Here is a 16,883-nt window from a genome sequence, read left to right on the forward strand (position 1 = left end):
GAAGAAATGCTGTCTCCCGCATATTTTCATATGACACAGCTGTGACAGTGTCGTCAATAAAGAAAGGCTTGACAACACCTTCCTGCCAGATGCTGTATCAAACAGCTAGTCCCTTCGACTTTACTGGACGGGTGGTGAAAAAGTTTGGGTCAGTCTTCGGCCAGTACTTGGTGTTCGAGTTGTTGACGTTGCCAGCCATGTGAAAATCTGCCTCGTAACTAAACAGCATGACATTGAGGTGCCCCCAGATCAATGTGTATCCCGTCTTTCTCTGCCTGACAAAAGTCTAGCCAATCGGTCTTATCTTGGTTGGAAAGCTACTGAAGCGCTCTTAGCCTGTAGGGCCGATACCCCTTCTTTAGCACTCTGCTTACAGTTGTGTAATGCACCATGGATACTAAAGCAGTGTGCTGAGTAGACATCATGGCATTTGAAATAAAAGCTCCATCAATAGCATTCGCTAAACTTTCGTGAGCTTTCCCCTTGTCCCTTCTTTGCATACTCTGCAAGGTGGCACTTTCGTGAAGCCTCTTCTTCCACAGCAGGATGCACAGTCTGGAGGGAGGCTGCCGGTGAAACCTCCTCCTGAAGTTAGTCTTCGTGGCGCTAAACGAACCTGACTTGCAGTAATCACGAGACAGCGGCTACTTTCTCGTTTGAGGAAAACAATGGCATTACAAAAGCTTGCCAAAGGTCAAGCCACACTGAAAGAACGCATCTGTTGCCTCGTTAACACTGAACTACAAAACACATTGCCATCTACAGCAGCACGGCGAAAGCAGTCAACATAAAAGCCATTGCAGCAAATATTTGTGGATAAGGGCACATTCACACCGAAAGCGGAGCGGCTAAGCGGCCAAGCGGATTTTCAACGCGGCGAGGCGGTGAGCGCGCGCGCCTGTTCAGACAGACCGGACGGCTTGCCTGGCGGCCTGCGTGGCAGCGAGGGCGGAGCATCCGGCGTTTTCGTGGCACACGTGTCGCCATCTCTTGGCACCAGTCGCCCGTCCTCAACGCGCGCGCGTGAGCGTCGTCACCGCACCACCGTCGTCTGGACAACCGCTCGCGCTTGCTAACCACTTGTGAAGCAGCTCGGACGAAGAAGACGAAATAGTTGGCATTCTACTCGCCGCCACTTCAGGAGCTTTTCAAGACGAGCAGCAGAAAGCTCGAAGACCGCCCGCCAACACCGCTGGTGGGTCCGCCCCGCCTTGCAAGAACGAGAGCGAATTGGTCATGCCAGTGCTTTGATGCTTGTATTCAGTGTCCTTGAGTACGTCGTGTCTCTTGTCACATAACATCGCGCAACAAGGTGTCGATCAAAAGTGCAGCGCAAAATTCAGCTGTCTCGGTGGATGCCTTTTGAGTCGGCTTGTCTCCTCGAGCCCTGGTTGGCTGCGGGAAAGCGGGAAGCTCCGGCGGGGCGGAAAAAATCGGTCCGAGAGCGATCGGGCTGCCCGCCGCGTTTTCCGCCTGCTTTGCCCGCTCGGCGAGGAGGTTTTCGCCGCTTTCCGCTTGCCCGCTTTGCCCGCCCCGCCTTCGGTGTGAATGCGCCATAAAAGAAGTTTATCTGAATTAGAAATGCTTTATTCTGCCTGTTTTGCAGCAAAGCAAGCGAGGTAATGTTGAGATCATAAAAGAAAAATAATTAGACGAAACAGTATCTTCAAATCAGCCACTTCACACAAGATCCTTTTTGATGCTGCCGGCACGTGGCAACGCAAATGTACACTAGGGCTGTCTTTGCAGACATCACTTTTCGCATAGACGAAAGCAGTTTCTCATTCTTGTCGTAAAAAGCAGGCAAGTAATCGTAATCGCAAGTAATCGGCAAGTAATAATTAAACAACGTAGAGTTCAAAGCACAATCTTTCTGCAAAATTTGAGCAAGAATAGTGCAGCGGTAAGCACAAAATCTTTTTCCGAGCACTTTATGAGAAATATGCACACCCCTGTAGCTGTAGGCCTAGCTGCAAGTGCATGACAGTACAAAACGGCTATACGACCACAGACCAAGCACCATGTGGTGAAACACAAATGGCCATAGTAACCGAGGTGGCTACGGCTGCAGCGAATCCGCGTGGAAGAGTACTGGTTCGAGGCTGGAAAATAATCAAAGTGGCAGCTGTGGTGGCTTCAATTAATGCCCTTTCTGAGCTGTGGTCATGGCAAAACTCTGAAAAATCGGATGGCAAAGGGTTTCAGCATTTGAAATTTCAAATGCCCTTATACATTCGCTCTATGGGGTACGTGGTGATGCCGCAAAAGGCTCAGAATTATCAGGCCTGTCTGAAAAGTTGGTTGGCGACTGTATATCGATGCAAGGCAACATTTGCAGAGGCCCACTCATTGAACAAAACAATGCAGTCTTTAATGTGCCTGCTGCTGCTAAATAGCAGTTTCAAAGCCACAAATGCAGCTCTGCCATTTAGATAAACCCAAGCTTCCATGTCTAGTTATCTGTGAGCGAGTGCCATTACCTTGCAAAGTGTTTGGCTGTCAGCAGGGTTCAGGACTCTGATTACTGATGCCCACATGCCGGAGCCAGCCTTTGGTGAACCGAACACTGCCTCAGGAAGTACTTCGCTCAAGAAAGCAGCAGCCATCTCTGCAGCAAGTTCCTGCTCTCCTTCACCAGCTGCTTCCACCATTTCCTGAAGGAATGAAGAATATGTTTGTAGTCTTGCATCTCGGCTATATACAACTTCAATCTTACCTCTGCCATCTGCTGTTTACGCTGCTGCTTCATCTTTTCTGTGTAAGCATTATGGTCTGTTTCAACGATGATCAAATGGCCACTGTCACTGTTCACAACAAATTTGCGAGGTGTGTATTCCAAAGCAGTTGACACCTGGTTGAAAACAGCCCCAAGCTTTTCCAGGGCTAGAATCCTATAGAGAGAGAAAAATGTCTTGCAGCAAATACCAAAGAAATTTTCTGAGAGTACATCAATGGAACTAACAATAAATACCTGAGTGTATTTGTTGAAATTGCCACAATACCTTCAGGGCACTGCTCAGATGAAAACCCAGATGCAAACTCTAAGGTCTCATATGACAGTGGGGTCAAGTGAAATCGATTCTGGTAGTAGTAACTTAACCATGAGCGACTTGACATTGCTAGAGCCTGGAAATATACAAAACATTGAAATGCTACTGCTTAACATAGATATTCATTGTGGTTGATTTTGCATGAACTTTCTTTAGCTCCTAAGAGACTTGGTTTTTGTTTCGTGCCATATATCTACTACATTTTCTGTGTGTATAAGTCCTTCCTTCTTTTTTTTTTTAATTTTTGTCGGCGCGTCTTATGCACCAGTTATATATAGCTTATATATAGCTTTTTCTTAAAAAAAAAAAAAAAAAAACTGCTGTCAGAATCTGATTGGATGGATTAGCCACGCAAAACACGCTGCTGCGTTGACCTCCTCTGGCAGTTGCTACAGGTTGCGTGCGCACTATGGAGGCACTGGGTTCTTCTCATGATTGAGTTGCCGAGTGCCGTGCGAGAAGGACGGAGTAGCAACGCAAGCGGCAGCAGGCCACGAGTCAACTGACTCTGAAGTCGTCGCATTTGCAGATCACTTTCAAAATAGGTCCCGTGCCGCTGTGCAAACTACGCCCTCCCATGCTGCCTTCCCACTTTCCACCCTTGCGCACAATTCGGCTCACCGTTGCACACTTTCACTCGCACATACAGCATATAAGGCACGCGGGGACGATGTTATTGCCCTTGGACGTTATGCGGTACATCGTGGCGACGATGGCTAAAATGCGCCTGGAGTTCACGAAGTGAAATGTGAAATTTTTTTTAAAAATCGCTTACCGAATGAACAGGTGGATCTTATACACCAGTGCGACTTATATACACTTCTTTTCGGAAAAACTGCTGTTTTGAGGGGGGTGCAACTTATACAAAGGTGCAACTTATACACCGGAAAATATGGTAGCTACTATTGCGTTCACCTAAAGGTACTTGTGCTTCGCCACATTTATTTCCGCATGCTTACATGCACAAATGCATGCTTTACATTGACTATTGTCTTACTCAAGGTGTTCTGTGAAATGCTCACCGATATGATTTTCATAGGCATGCAGTTTGTTTACAGGCGAATGCTTGCAACAGACAATACCTATCATTGCATGCTCCTTTTCACAAGATGAGCAAGGACTCATTGTATTTCAGTTAGCAGTCAAACATACATACAAATACCGCAAGCTTCACACTTCCTTGGTTTTTACAACAGGTGCAAACCACCAAATTTATTCATGGGCATACCACATGCATGCCTCATGCATGCTAGCTGCTTTGAAGCTATTTCGAAGATGAAAATATTATGTTGTGTGAATTTGACTGTACAGTGAAACCCTGTTAACTCACTCTCTGATATCTCAAAATAACGGTTAACAAGGATTTTTTCCCAAATGTATTTTTCACTCTTTACCTAGAAAATTTTTTGAACTGGACTCTAGCCATCTCGAAATCTCAAGTACAAAACTAGCATAAAAAAAGTCACTATCTAGTGATTTACATACTCTGTTTGCAGCTGTGATATCGCCAATATCGAAGGCAGAATTCTGCGGTCACAGCAACTTCACTTCCCATGATTGGCATCACCAGGCTTCATAGCGTGGCATAGGGTGAGGCGTTAACAGTCACGTCATTATGGATACCTGCTAAAGGTGTTGCAGTTTCTCTCTTCCACAGTTCAGCTTCAGTTTTTCCAGTGAAATTGTCCAAAATTGCTACACTGCAGAAATTAGCGTCAGTTTTTTGCATGTCTGGTACCGGTTAGGAACTTTTCGGACGAAAAGTTCTTGCATTAGGACCAATCACCTGACTGTTTCAGTGCTAAGTACCCTGCCTTGGCACAATGCCAGGAACCCCGTCGCTTGTAGATGCTGACGTATCTGGTGGCGAGTCATGCCAAATCTCATAGAAGCAAGTGACCAAAAATATAGTTTCTGCAATACTGAGCTCTTGTGGCGAAGTTCGTGGTTACTGGCATTATTTTGAAAAGGTTCTATGCAGTCTATGTGTGAAACTCCACTTATCCCAGAATTTCCCCCCATTTTAACGACTGAGTTAATGGGGGTTCTACTGTAGCTGCAAAGAAATAGTTATTATAGTGTAGTCACATGTTGAGACTAAACTATGTATACTGTGCACAAATTTTTTTTGACGCTGTTCGCAATATAAAATTATAATGAAAGAAAATCAACCCTTTGAGTCAAGTTTCATAAAAAGAAAATCTACTCTCAAAGGGTTACTGCAGTTAAGAACATCCTGAAAAACATTAAATATAGCAAAAAACAATTGACCAGAAAATACACGCAAAACTGGGCTTCTACATTAAACTTCCTTCTTCAAAGAAAGAAAAAGGCGGACTTACAGCATCACTTCCTTGCATGCGGACCTTGAAGAGCTTCACAGGCCTGGAGCCCAAATAACGAGTCCGTGTATCAGAAAGGTCTCCTGTGACCTGATCCAGAACAGTACGCAGCAACACGCCATTCTGGTAAAGAGTTTAGGAAGGGGGAGATGCAAATGAGTATTTTTATTAACACAAAGAAATCACATGATATGTCATATTTATTTGTGACTGACATGCCCCAGACTGCGATTCACCTTGCATTTGCATAGTCAGAAAACAGAAAAATTTGACATCCTAGATTGCAACACGTCTTTTGACATGCATGCCAAATAACGTTCATCTAGTGACGCACGTGTAAGCATGGTGCCCGTTTGCCGGCAAATTGTGCATGTCAGCAGGCAAAGTGTCCGACTGACATGATCCGCACGTTTTCGTTCCTTAATAAGGTTTTAGTTGAACAAGCAAAAAGAAAAAAAGAAAAAAAAAAAACCCTCGGGCGACACATTGGCATTAAAATTTGCCTGCCAGTAAGCTGTGCAAGTCATTTATCCGTCAATGTGGTGCAGGTCTAAACACAGCCTTCATGAATAATCGCAGCAATTAGTCAATGACCACTCCTAACTACCCTACGCAAATAGCACCATCCATGCCATTTTTGTGGGAACAGTTGAACCAATGAGGCACTCTTGTAAGCTGTGGCAGACACTGTGGCATCACTGTGTTTGGCTTTCCCTATTGAATCATGACATGCCTGTAATAAGTACAAGCGAGAGTTGGTGCTGCAAGCACAGCAAGTGCTGCATCTGCGTGCAAAAACGTGTGCAGAATCAAAAATGCTCAAAAGGATTGTTGCGAATGGCAGTAAGGTATGGCTAGTGGAGCCTTACTTTTTGCAAATTTTAATGCACTGCGTAAACTTCACATTAAAAAAGATGATGTGACTTTCAATTCACTCGTGCGGAATTGGATATCTGGCTCAGAATGTTGTACAAACAACAGTTTACTGCCAAATGACACCCCTGCACTGCAGTGTGAACAAGCCAGTGGTTTACGGAAGAAGCATTCAAAAGAGGCACGCAAGAAATGACTAACGCTGCCTGCCATTTTCATCATGCGCATGCAAAAAAGGGAAAAAAGAACATGCCGAATAATTCGAACAATTTCATTGGCCCCATCAGAGTCGAAATAACGGCCATGTCTAGCATGGCTGCGGCTCCACAAGGGTGGATTTCAAGCAATTTTTTTACTAGGTGTTCCGGTAACACAGACTTTTCTGCATAAGCTTCTCAGAAGCGAATTCACAGCAAAACAAAGAAAACCACAGTCTAACTACAACACCAGACTTAAAAGTTATCACTCAGTTTGCATAAAAATGTGCATGATCATCTGCTACCCTGCAAGAGTGTTGGTATTGCCACGGTTGAGGTGCAGGAAAATGAAATGCAAAAGCAGAACAGGGCAGGGCTGTGGAGAAGCCGCAACTTTTTTTTTTTTTTGAGGCGCTTTACCCAGCACAGAGTTAGGATGCCATCTAGACTCTGGTGTGTACACTACAGGAGGCTGCACTGAAAGAAACGCAGGCTGACATTTGCATGAAGTCACTGATATGCATGCTACTTGAGACGTCTATTGCTGTGATTCGTTCATTCTCGCATTCATTTATTTCTTTCAGCCTCACAGATACAAATATGGCACAGGTGCACATTTCATGAATATGGAACAAAACAACTAAATTTCAACGCAGTCAACAAAAATATTAAGTTATCAACCAAGCATATCCATGTCACTAAATTATGTATTGCAGCAATTCATTTGCAAACCAATGGAGTCATCAGCCATATCTTTCATCATTTTATAAATTTAGAGCTCTGGATCCTGACAAAATTACGCATTACTGACCTATATGATACAGTTTAGAACATATGACCAGAATTGGCATTCACATCAGTGCCCCATTAGTATTGCTACAAAGAGACTTCACCTTCAGAAACCAAAAGCAATTTATTTTTTAATTACAACTTCGATCATTCCTTTACTTTCAATGGCAGCTGGAATGCCAACCCTACAAAAAAAGAAGAAACCAGGTGGAATTACCTGCAAGCCAATATTGAGGTAAAGGATTCCTTGGCCACTGGCATCAACCTCTGTCATTCCCATTTCAACAATGGACAGTGACTCTGGTGTTGCAGGCAGAGCTTGCATACTCAGCGGAGACAAGCAGTCCTGTAAAATTCCACGAGTTATCAACATCCTTTATAACATACTGATACAGCTACAAATACTGTTTTATCCTTACAGATGGATCCAGAGAAATGATCCGAACAGTGTTGTCTGCAAGACCCACAGCCAAAAACCGTGAACGCTGCTCCCCAGTTGGCACACTGGCTAATGACATGCAGATGATGTCAGCCGACATTTCCCTACGGTCGGTGTACTCGTTGAGTTGGCCAGTCTAATTAAAAAGGAGGAAAAGGGGAGAACATAAGCAAAGAAAGAAAAATGTAGAGTGCAAAATCACTACACATTTGCCAAACTATTTAAATAAAGCAATATATTCTCATCTGAAAAAAATTAATTTAGAGCACCTAGAACGCATGGTGGTCCGCATGGCTGAGCGCATACACAGCTCACACACCGTTTAGAGGTAATCTGCCATGTGTGCAAAGAGTGGGTGTGCTGAGATGGTGTAGCATCGTGTGCACTGTCTTCCCACACGTTTAGTACTGGAGCCTGTGTACTAATCTCAAGCTCTGGAGAAGTGATCAAGCTAGAGGCGCACAAAGCACTCGCTTCCCAAATGCCGGCACTTTTCATAATAGTTTCATCCCTGTGTGGGCGACACTATCAGCGGCGGGGGCGGAGTGGACGGAAAGCATGGCTGGCTTTGCTTCGTACCGTCGATTTAAAGATATCGTCGACACAGCATGAAACGGTTTGTTTCATTGCAGACTATCAAATTCAACAAAATGAATATTTTTTTTTCATTCAAATTTGCTTTTTCCGACCCCTTCTGCGTAAGAAAAATCCATCGGCAATTTTACTTATTTGCATAAAAGGGTTTAATTTAAATATAATCAAATTTCAATACAGCGAAACAAACTGCCAATATTAACAACTTCGTTATATTGAAGTTTAACTGTATAACAAAGTGTGTTTACACGCAATTTCAATATAACGCAAGTTCACTGTCATCACAAAGGAATAACCAGGTAATGAATGGAAACTGCCGCAGATGCAGGTGATTAAATGATTGAATTACATGCGGTTGCTTGTGAATGCACCTCAAACCGTACACCTCGCAACAGAGAGTGGTCGCTGAAGTGAAGCAGCGTCTTCGCCGGTAGTGGCAAATTCAACAGGTCATGGCCTCCAAAATCAGTGGCCTGATTTCAGAGGCCATAAACTGGCAAGTGCAGTGTCTGCACAGCTTATCGCGCATTCTACACTGCATATAAGTTATGTTTTCTGAGTGTGCGATGTGCCCGATTTGGTGGTTTTGTTGTGGCCTATGATCCCTGCCTCATGTGGCAATAACTGTGGTAATCAACCATCAGTAGCGGTATAGTACTAAACTCATGACCCTCTCACCATCATGTCTCATATATAGCATAAGTGTGATAAGATGCTATCAAGCCAAAAAGGATGGTAGCACAATGCGTGCTGTCCTCCCACACATGCAGGTGGGTGAGGGGAAGGGGGGCATAAGTGGCATGCATGCTCATTTTTAGAGGTAATCTGCCTCCAGTTCAAAGACTGGGCGAGCCAAGATGGCTGATAGTGTCATACCACTGCGCTGATGCTATCAGCCACGGCAGGGAGTGGATGTGAAAGCTTTACTGGCTTCACTTCGTATTGCTGATGTAAAGATATTGTTGACACGGCACGAAACCACGTCTTTTGTTTCAAATTCAACAGTGATTTTTTTTTTCTATTTAAAATTTGTTTTTCTGATTGCATGCTAATAGTGAAAATTTTACAGTTCCTTCTGCGCGAGAAAAATCCGTCAGTGACTGCATAAATGGTCCAATTTCAGTACAGTCAAATCTCTATCATTCGAACTCGAAGGGGCCCAAAAATTAGTTCAAATTAAAAGAAGGACTTGTTCTTGAAGTACTCGTGCATCATAGCATGATGCGCGAACGGTGCAAGTAATAAAATATCACGGTGCGCAAGCAGACAGCAAGTGAGGACCGTGTAACTGCCCACGCCGGCCAGCACTCGCTTCTCATTAACGAGAAAACGAAACTTCAGGGAGTGGGCTACACTGGCGCCGGCGCGGAAACAATCGAAGGTAAGGGAATTACGATGGAGTTGAGAGGGAGGGTGAGGGGAGCAGAGTTGCAAGAAGACAGCAGCACTTCGGGTGGTTTTTCCAGTGTCCAAAGATTATGGATTGTTTTCTTTCCTAATGCTTTTCAAAATAAACATCAGTTCAGAGTCAGCGACTATCCCATGTGTTTCTGCTTCATCCTTCATCGATTTGTGAGAGCTGCATAAAAATACAGTAACCTCTCACTATAACGAAATAACTTTACTCGAAATATCGCTTTATTCGAAATTTCTTCTGGTCCCGACCCAAACACATGCATTTAAAGCCGCACTACTCGAAGAGCATGAAGAGCTTGACCGGCATAGAGCGAAGTGACGAGCAGAGGCGTTGCCGCCGCTCGGCCACTGTGACCCTTTTGCGCATGCAGTGTCAAATTAATACCGCCGATGAATTAGTCTCATGCAGGCACAGAACAGGCCATAGAAGTACCAAACCCATGACCGTTGACCGCCTAGTAATGGGAACCAAGCGAGAGCCGAGTGCTCCCAGCTGTTTACTGCGGAACGAAAGAAGTTAATTCCATGGTGCAGCGTGCCTGAACTATTAATCTCGGTCACAATCACGTCGTTGGTGTCCCCCGTGACAGAATCCACATGAAAATAAAGTTCTCCCAACACTTTGCGATGCCAGAAAACCGCAGATTCTTCGATGCCAAAAGGTTGCCAAAAGACTGTGGGCAGACTTGCACTGTAGCATTCTATGGGGTGTGCTCGATGAGCAGTTTTACTACTCTAAAGAGCACTTCTGGCGCTGAAACATGTCGAAAAGCACAAAAAAAGTGTCCCTCCAATTATAAGTGCCATGTTTGATGCCAGCAGAAACGTTAACATTAAACAGATACGGGAAGACGACTTTGGGGAAGCCGGACTAGAAATTTGCTCGCCGCACGCCATAATCGGCCTGCATCGCAGTAAAACACCGCCCCTAGCTTTGTTGCACTTTTGACGGTGTAAATCGACCGATAACTTGCTGAAAACACGAAAAATCCGAGCTTCGCCAGCGCGAGTCAGGTTGTCAACACAGCGTGTCAACACAAGCTGGCGTTTCCCCGGCAATTTTCTCCAGTCATGCTCAATTTGTGCCATCCGACCTCATGACCTCGGCACCCTCCCTATAAATGTGGCCACTGCATTCCCCTCCTCACTCGCTCTCCAGTCTGCAAGCCATTAGGACACCAGCCACTCCTCTCACTCACCTTCATGTCAACTCCTTGGCTCCTTGCTGCGAGTTTCGACGTCGCTGCTCCTCCAAAGCCCCCCCACCCCTCGCTCTTCCGGCCTTCCCTCCCGAGCACAATCTTCCACCAACGGGTGCCCTTTTGCGGTTCCTGCTTCTTGGTCTCCACAACTCCGATCGCCTTTCTTTCACTACACGCGAAGCCGATGCCAAGCCCGTCATTGCAACCGTCGCCATCACCAGCGCGCACCGATGGGGAAAGCGAGATGCCCTGATAACGTTGTGAGGCTTCTACCTTCTGCGTCGGCCACCGTGTTCACTCACTTTGGCGCCGACGGCGCGTGCATTTGGATCCGTGCTACAGGCCATGTGATTGTGTATTATTTGGACTGCTTCATTAGGCGTGCCTCGCGTGTGCTTTTGTGGCCTGCAGCGATAAATGGCTCCGTCAGTCTCCAGGCAAAAGTCTGAATTTGGAGCAGGAAGTTCTGCTGATAAAAGAAGTGGAAAAAGGTGGTCGGCAGAAAACCGACATTGCGAAGGAATTCAGCATACCGCCGTCTACTTTATCAACTGTATTGAAAAATAAGGACGCTGTGCTGGATGGCTTTCAAAAGAGCTTCTCGGTAAAGAGAAAGAGGAATTGCGATTCCAAATGCACCAAAGTGGAAGGTGCACTTTTACAGTGGCTGAAGAACGCCAGGAGTGCAAATCTCTCCGTACACGGACCTGCACTTACTCCAAAAGCCGAAGCTCTCGCTCTCCAAATGGGCCATAAAGATTTCAAGTGCAGCAATGGCTGGCTTGAGCAGTTCAAAAACAACATAGCATGACCTCGAAGTCGATCGTTGGCGAAAGCACTGCCGTGAACCGTGACACTGTAGACGTATGGCGTCAACATCGGCTCCAAGCTCTACTTGAAAAGTAAACATCTACAACCTAGATGAGGCTGCATTTTTTTTACGAGATGCTACCGAATTGCACGTTTACTACCGCTGGTGGATTCTCATCCAGAGGAAAACAGAGCAAGGAGCGTGTCACAGTGTTGTTTGGTGCCAATGCAACAGGCAAGGACAAGTTTCCCTTGTTGATACTGGGGAAGGCGGAGAAGCTGTGGCGCTTTCGAAATGCAACTATTCCCAAGGAATGCATCTACAAAACTAACAAGCGAGCATGGATGCCTGCTGCTATTTTGAAGACTACGCGCACCTTCTGGATGGACAGTTTGACGCAAAGACTTGGCAAGTGCTTTTCATAATTGGCAACTGCCTGAGCAACGGGAAGATCGACACCTCAAGGCGATCGCTGTGGAATTTTTGGCTGCAAACACAACCGCGGTACTGCAACCGATGGATCAGGGCATCATTGAGGCCACCTGGAAGCTGTATCGCAAGGCTCTTTTGCAGCGCATGCTCACAGCGTATAACGCCAGCAAGAGGTGCAACATTGATTTGCTTGGTGCGATCCATTTGCTGAACTTTTCATGAAGAGAACTCGCAACATTGAAGGTAGTCAACTGCTTTGTGCACGCTGGCTTTGCGCATGCCGTCGTCAGTGACCATGATGATGACCAGCCTGACGATGACTGGACTTGCAGTAATCCGTAAGAGGCTCTTCATTAGATTGCTGGCCAAGAGGTAGAAGGCGATTTTGAGACATTCGCATTGGCTGGCGCTGCTCTCCCTTGGTCGCCCCAGCGACAGATGCAGAGATACTGATTGAAACTGTTGGTGGCGAGGACGAAGAGCCAGTGGACGAAGAGCCACGTAAAGTGCAAACTATGGTGCTGACGAGGGAGTACCTAAGCCTGCTGCGAAATAAGGTTGAATGCATGGACGGCGACCATGGACTCGTGCAATGCATGGTCAAATTAGAGCAGGGGTTGCTCACGCCCGGTAAGAACTTGAAACAGCCAAAGCTCACTGCCTTTTTTTGCACCTGAATAAAGTTTTGCTTCACTGAATACATTGTATTTTGACTTCCTCGTAGTTGTGGCACAATTAAAGCTTGACTGCTTTAGCTTTCCTCGAGTGGTCATTTATATCAAATTACCGCTTATAACAATTTTTTCCCCGTCCTGCTGACTTCATTATAACGACGGATTACTGTACATCAAAAGTGCTTACTAACTCTCTCAGTTTTCTATCCAGGGTGTCTACCAAGTTGACATTTCCAAATTCCCCGAGTTTTCCAGGTTTTCCCTGAGCACTTTTGCAAAATTCCCTGAATGAGCCAGAACTCTGTTTTGTGTCAAGACAGGCTGACACCATGTTGGAACAAAAAACGATTCAATCCAGTTTTAATAGTAAGGAGTAATATCTATTTTATTCAAAAAGAAAACAGAAAGAAGGTGATAGTAAAATGCACAGTGGAAAAAATGGTAAAACCCATTTTGAATCGAGTCAAACATGTTCAAATACGCATAAAAAGGAGATGCGTACCGAAGTAAATATTTTCGAATATGAGCTATTTCTATCAACTGATAGCAAGCTCATCGGTATGAGGCCTGAACTTTGTCACAACTAAGATCCTCTCTCAGCAGTTGGGAAGCCAACCTCAACTGTCCCGACATACTATCAGCCCGTACACAATATCTCAGTATTGGGTTTCACTGCTTTAAAGAGTTTAGTTTGGTTTGGATGAGGGACACCTGCATCAAGGCGTCAGCCAACACTTTTTTTTTAGCTCAAGCAGCTTCAAAGATGTGGCAGCACGCTTCCTTTCTTGTTATAATTCCTCAGTGCATTGGTCCTTTCTGTTCTCATCCTCCTTCCACCATGCATTCGCCCCATAGATCATTTGAAGCACCCTCTAGGTCAGCTGTACAGTCAATGTCCGATTTTTCGGACTCCCTAGGGGCTGCGAAAACATCCGAAAATCAGGCAGCCCGGAAAAAAAAAAAAAAAAAATGAATGCATGTCTTTAACTGCCCTTAAGGGCTCAAATTGCCACAGGCACGTCCGAAAAAGCTCTTAAGGTTGCCAGTACACTTATTAGGCATATTAGTGCTCGTACTGTGACAGGAGACGGGGGTGCACGAGTGTATAATTAAGGAATACATACTGTGTCCCGTGACAATTGCCCCTTCCCACCCTTCTTATCCTTTACCGTGTAACAATGCTGCACTAAGGCAAAGCTAACTTTCGGAGACTGACATTACGCAACATGCTGTGCTCTGCGAGCTCCGAAGCCAATCATGAGGATTACAAAGGCGGAGTCGGTGCCATTGCTGACAGCGGCGAATTCTTCCAATGAAAAACACAGCATCGCACAGCAAGAAGCTTAATAGTGAACGCAGAAGCAGCTAGGCCTAACGTTGCCACGGTGGTGGCTACGGCTGCCAGTGGATCTACGTGCAAGAGTGCCGGTTCGAGGCGGCGAGATAATCAAAATGACGGCGGTGGTGGCTTTGATTAATGCCATTTCAGACCTGGAGTCAGGGCAATATACATTGATTATATGGAGTATGTGGTGCTGCCACAAACCCGTGCGAATTATCGGGCATGTTCGAAAAATCAGGCATCTAGAAAATTGGTCGTTAACCACTCTGGCAATACCTTGTGCCGATGACACGGCGTCAATAACGATTCGTTGCAATTCCTCTGTTACTGGAGCCAGCATTAACACGACTTTTGTTCCCTTTCAATAAAGTTGCAGCTAATTTTCCCTGATAAAAGCACAAATTGCCCTAGTTTTCCCTGAGTATTTCCAGACTATTCAAATTCCCTGAGAATTCCTTGTTTTCCCGGTTGGTAGACACCCTGTCTACCTTAACTGCGAGGAGGGGCAGGAGGTAAGCGCATTTGCTTTCCTGCCAGCTTGACGGATGGCGCAAATTACCTCTGCCACCTAAGACAGTCACGAAAGTGGTGGAGTTGCCGAGGCTTGACTGGGCCTCTGCCACAGTTTTCTTTTTTTCTTTGCATGCGGTGTTGAGGGATTTCTCCTAAGCTTTTTCTCTATGGCGGGGTCGGAGCAATGCTGGTAGGAGGCGACGTCGTCTGATTTAGTGCGCTGCTGAGAGTATTGTCGGAGCACGGTATGTTCGCATTAACCCTCGCAAATGCTTGAGCGTTCGAATTACCAGGCGTTTTCGCCCATTGGAATATACATAACTTCGACAGGACCAAAGCGTCAGTTCGAATAAACCGGGAGTTCGAATTAACCGTGTTCCAATTAACGACATTTCACTGTATAATGAAATTGCATTAATAATGAAGCAAAATGCAGATTTCACAGATTTCGTTATTGGCCTCGAGCTCCACCACTGGAAAAGCTGGCGCCACCGTTGCCGTGACGTGCTATTAGGGATCACGTGGACATAGCGGCCGTGTTGGCTGCTTCGGGAGCGCCGAAGCGAGCTGAAAACAAGAGTTTAAATTTCCTCGTAGGCTGCGGATCTCATTTAGTGGCGAGATTTTCCCACTTCGAGAGTCTCCTTTACAACACTTGAAAGCACTACAATAGGTAGTGGCTGCCTTTGAAGGCGCGCAACATGGTAGGCTACTGCTCAGTGCCGCACGTACGCAACAGGGCCCGGTGTCAGCCTTATTTACACGTAGCCGCAGGACAAGAAGCTACGTGAAGCATGGCTCGCGAAACATAAAACCGGCAAACAGTCATCGGTTACAACTCGGGTATGCAGCAAGAACAGACGCGAGGAAGATTTCTGCTACGGCGCCGGGCCTACGATGTTCGGCAAACGTGCACCGAGACTCTCGCCCGAGTCCGCTGCCAGACTGATGTCACGACGGTTTCGTCTATGAACTTGTCGATGCTATAGATACTGGCAAGTTCACTGGAGTGGAAAGGGAGCGGTAAGAAGCACACTAAAAAAAAGCATGGCATATGGTCATGTTTGTGTTATGAATCAGTGCACTGGATTACAAAAAAGAAGGAGCGAGAAATCACACGCTGAGAACACCGATAAACATACAGTGCGACGCAATTCGAGAAATAATATTAAAACGTCCGAGAATTTAGAAGAAAAAAAAAAAATTGATTCGTCGCGACGGCACATCACAGTAGGCGTCGAAATCTCTAAAATGAAATTATTTTTGAACAGCTCTGATAGTGCCCACGCAACAATGGCTGCTTGTATGCTGTCAAATGCTCATATTCTGCGGCCTAAAGCTCATGGCACAGTGGGAAAACGCGCATGCAGCGAAAGCGAAACAGTGCGCGGACGCGCATGCAGACGCGCAGTCTGTCGCTGCGAATCTGTGCGATCACTGAATTGAAGCTTCATTCTATTACGCTCCATTTAGTTATACAAACTCTATAAGAACATATTTCACATAGTTTGCTCTCAGCGTTTACCTACCTTTCACGCAAGAAGCCGGTTCGGGAGACTACATCGCGGCGACTGCGCGCAGTGGCGTTCACTGTACATATTCGGTAAAGAGATAGCGTCTGTAAATGATTCTGTGCTTTCAGTTTGCCCAAGATTATTATTTAGACAGTAAAATCTTCTCTAGTTTCGAAAGTACTTACAGAAATGTCCGGGAGAGGCCGCGCGTGGTGTTTTCAGTGAGCGCTGATAGCAAAACCTATGAGGAGCGCGCCGCGTGATCCCTCATACTACGCCAGCGAGGCGCTTTCGATAGATGGCGACTCTGTAACTCCTCGCCGCCAATACAGAGGTTTAACTGTGTTTGCAATATCACAACATGAGCAATCATCGTCAGCGAAGACGAGATGGTATTATACCCAACACTTGAGCAAAATATGTTGCATGTTTGGAAGTGGAGTGCTGACAGTGGTGCAGTATTGGCAGTTTCCATTGGTGGTTTCTTTTAAAAATGGCACGTGTATAACATGTGAAGTTGCAAAAAGAGTGGTTTCAGAATTAGTGCCAACACTGCATTGAGTATTATTTGTTTTTTTCACTGATGTCAAGGCTACACACTTCGACGAACGCACTCGCTGGTGAGTGTGTTTCATAGCGAGCTTCTCTAAATGTTTTCATGCGACAGCCTGCAAATTACACTAACGTCTAAGTGC

At 45.6% G+C, this 16,883-nt stretch overlaps 1 protein-coding gene across 1 annotated transcript in view; it reads right to left on the minus strand.

Annotated features, from left to right (window-relative positions):
- The window catches only part of Sf3b3 (splicing factor 3b subunit 3), a 94,316-nt gene that overhangs the window by 22,856 nt on the left and 54,577 nt on the right, over positions 1–16,883 (minus strand). Inside the window, exons 14-19 of the mRNA XM_065433508.1 lie at positions 7,671–7,826; positions 7,469–7,597; positions 5,393–5,515; positions 2,972–3,126; positions 2,717–2,891; positions 2,481–2,654 (exon numbers count right to left, since the gene is read on the minus strand). Of these exons, the coding sequence (XP_065289580.1) occupies positions 2,481–2,654; positions 2,717–2,891; positions 2,972–3,126; positions 5,393–5,515; positions 7,469–7,597; positions 7,671–7,826 (912 nt within the window). The remainder of the gene's footprint in view (positions 1–2,480; positions 2,655–2,716; positions 2,892–2,971; positions 3,127–5,392; positions 5,516–7,468; positions 7,598–7,670; positions 7,827–16,883) is intronic.

Source organism: Dermacentor albipictus, chromosome 1 (genome assembly GCF_038994185.2).
Source record: "Dermacentor albipictus isolate Rhodes 1998 colony chromosome 1, USDA_Dalb.pri_finalv2, whole genome shotgun sequence".
NCBI lineage: Eukaryota > Metazoa > Arthropoda > Arachnida > Ixodida > Ixodidae > Dermacentor > Dermacentor albipictus.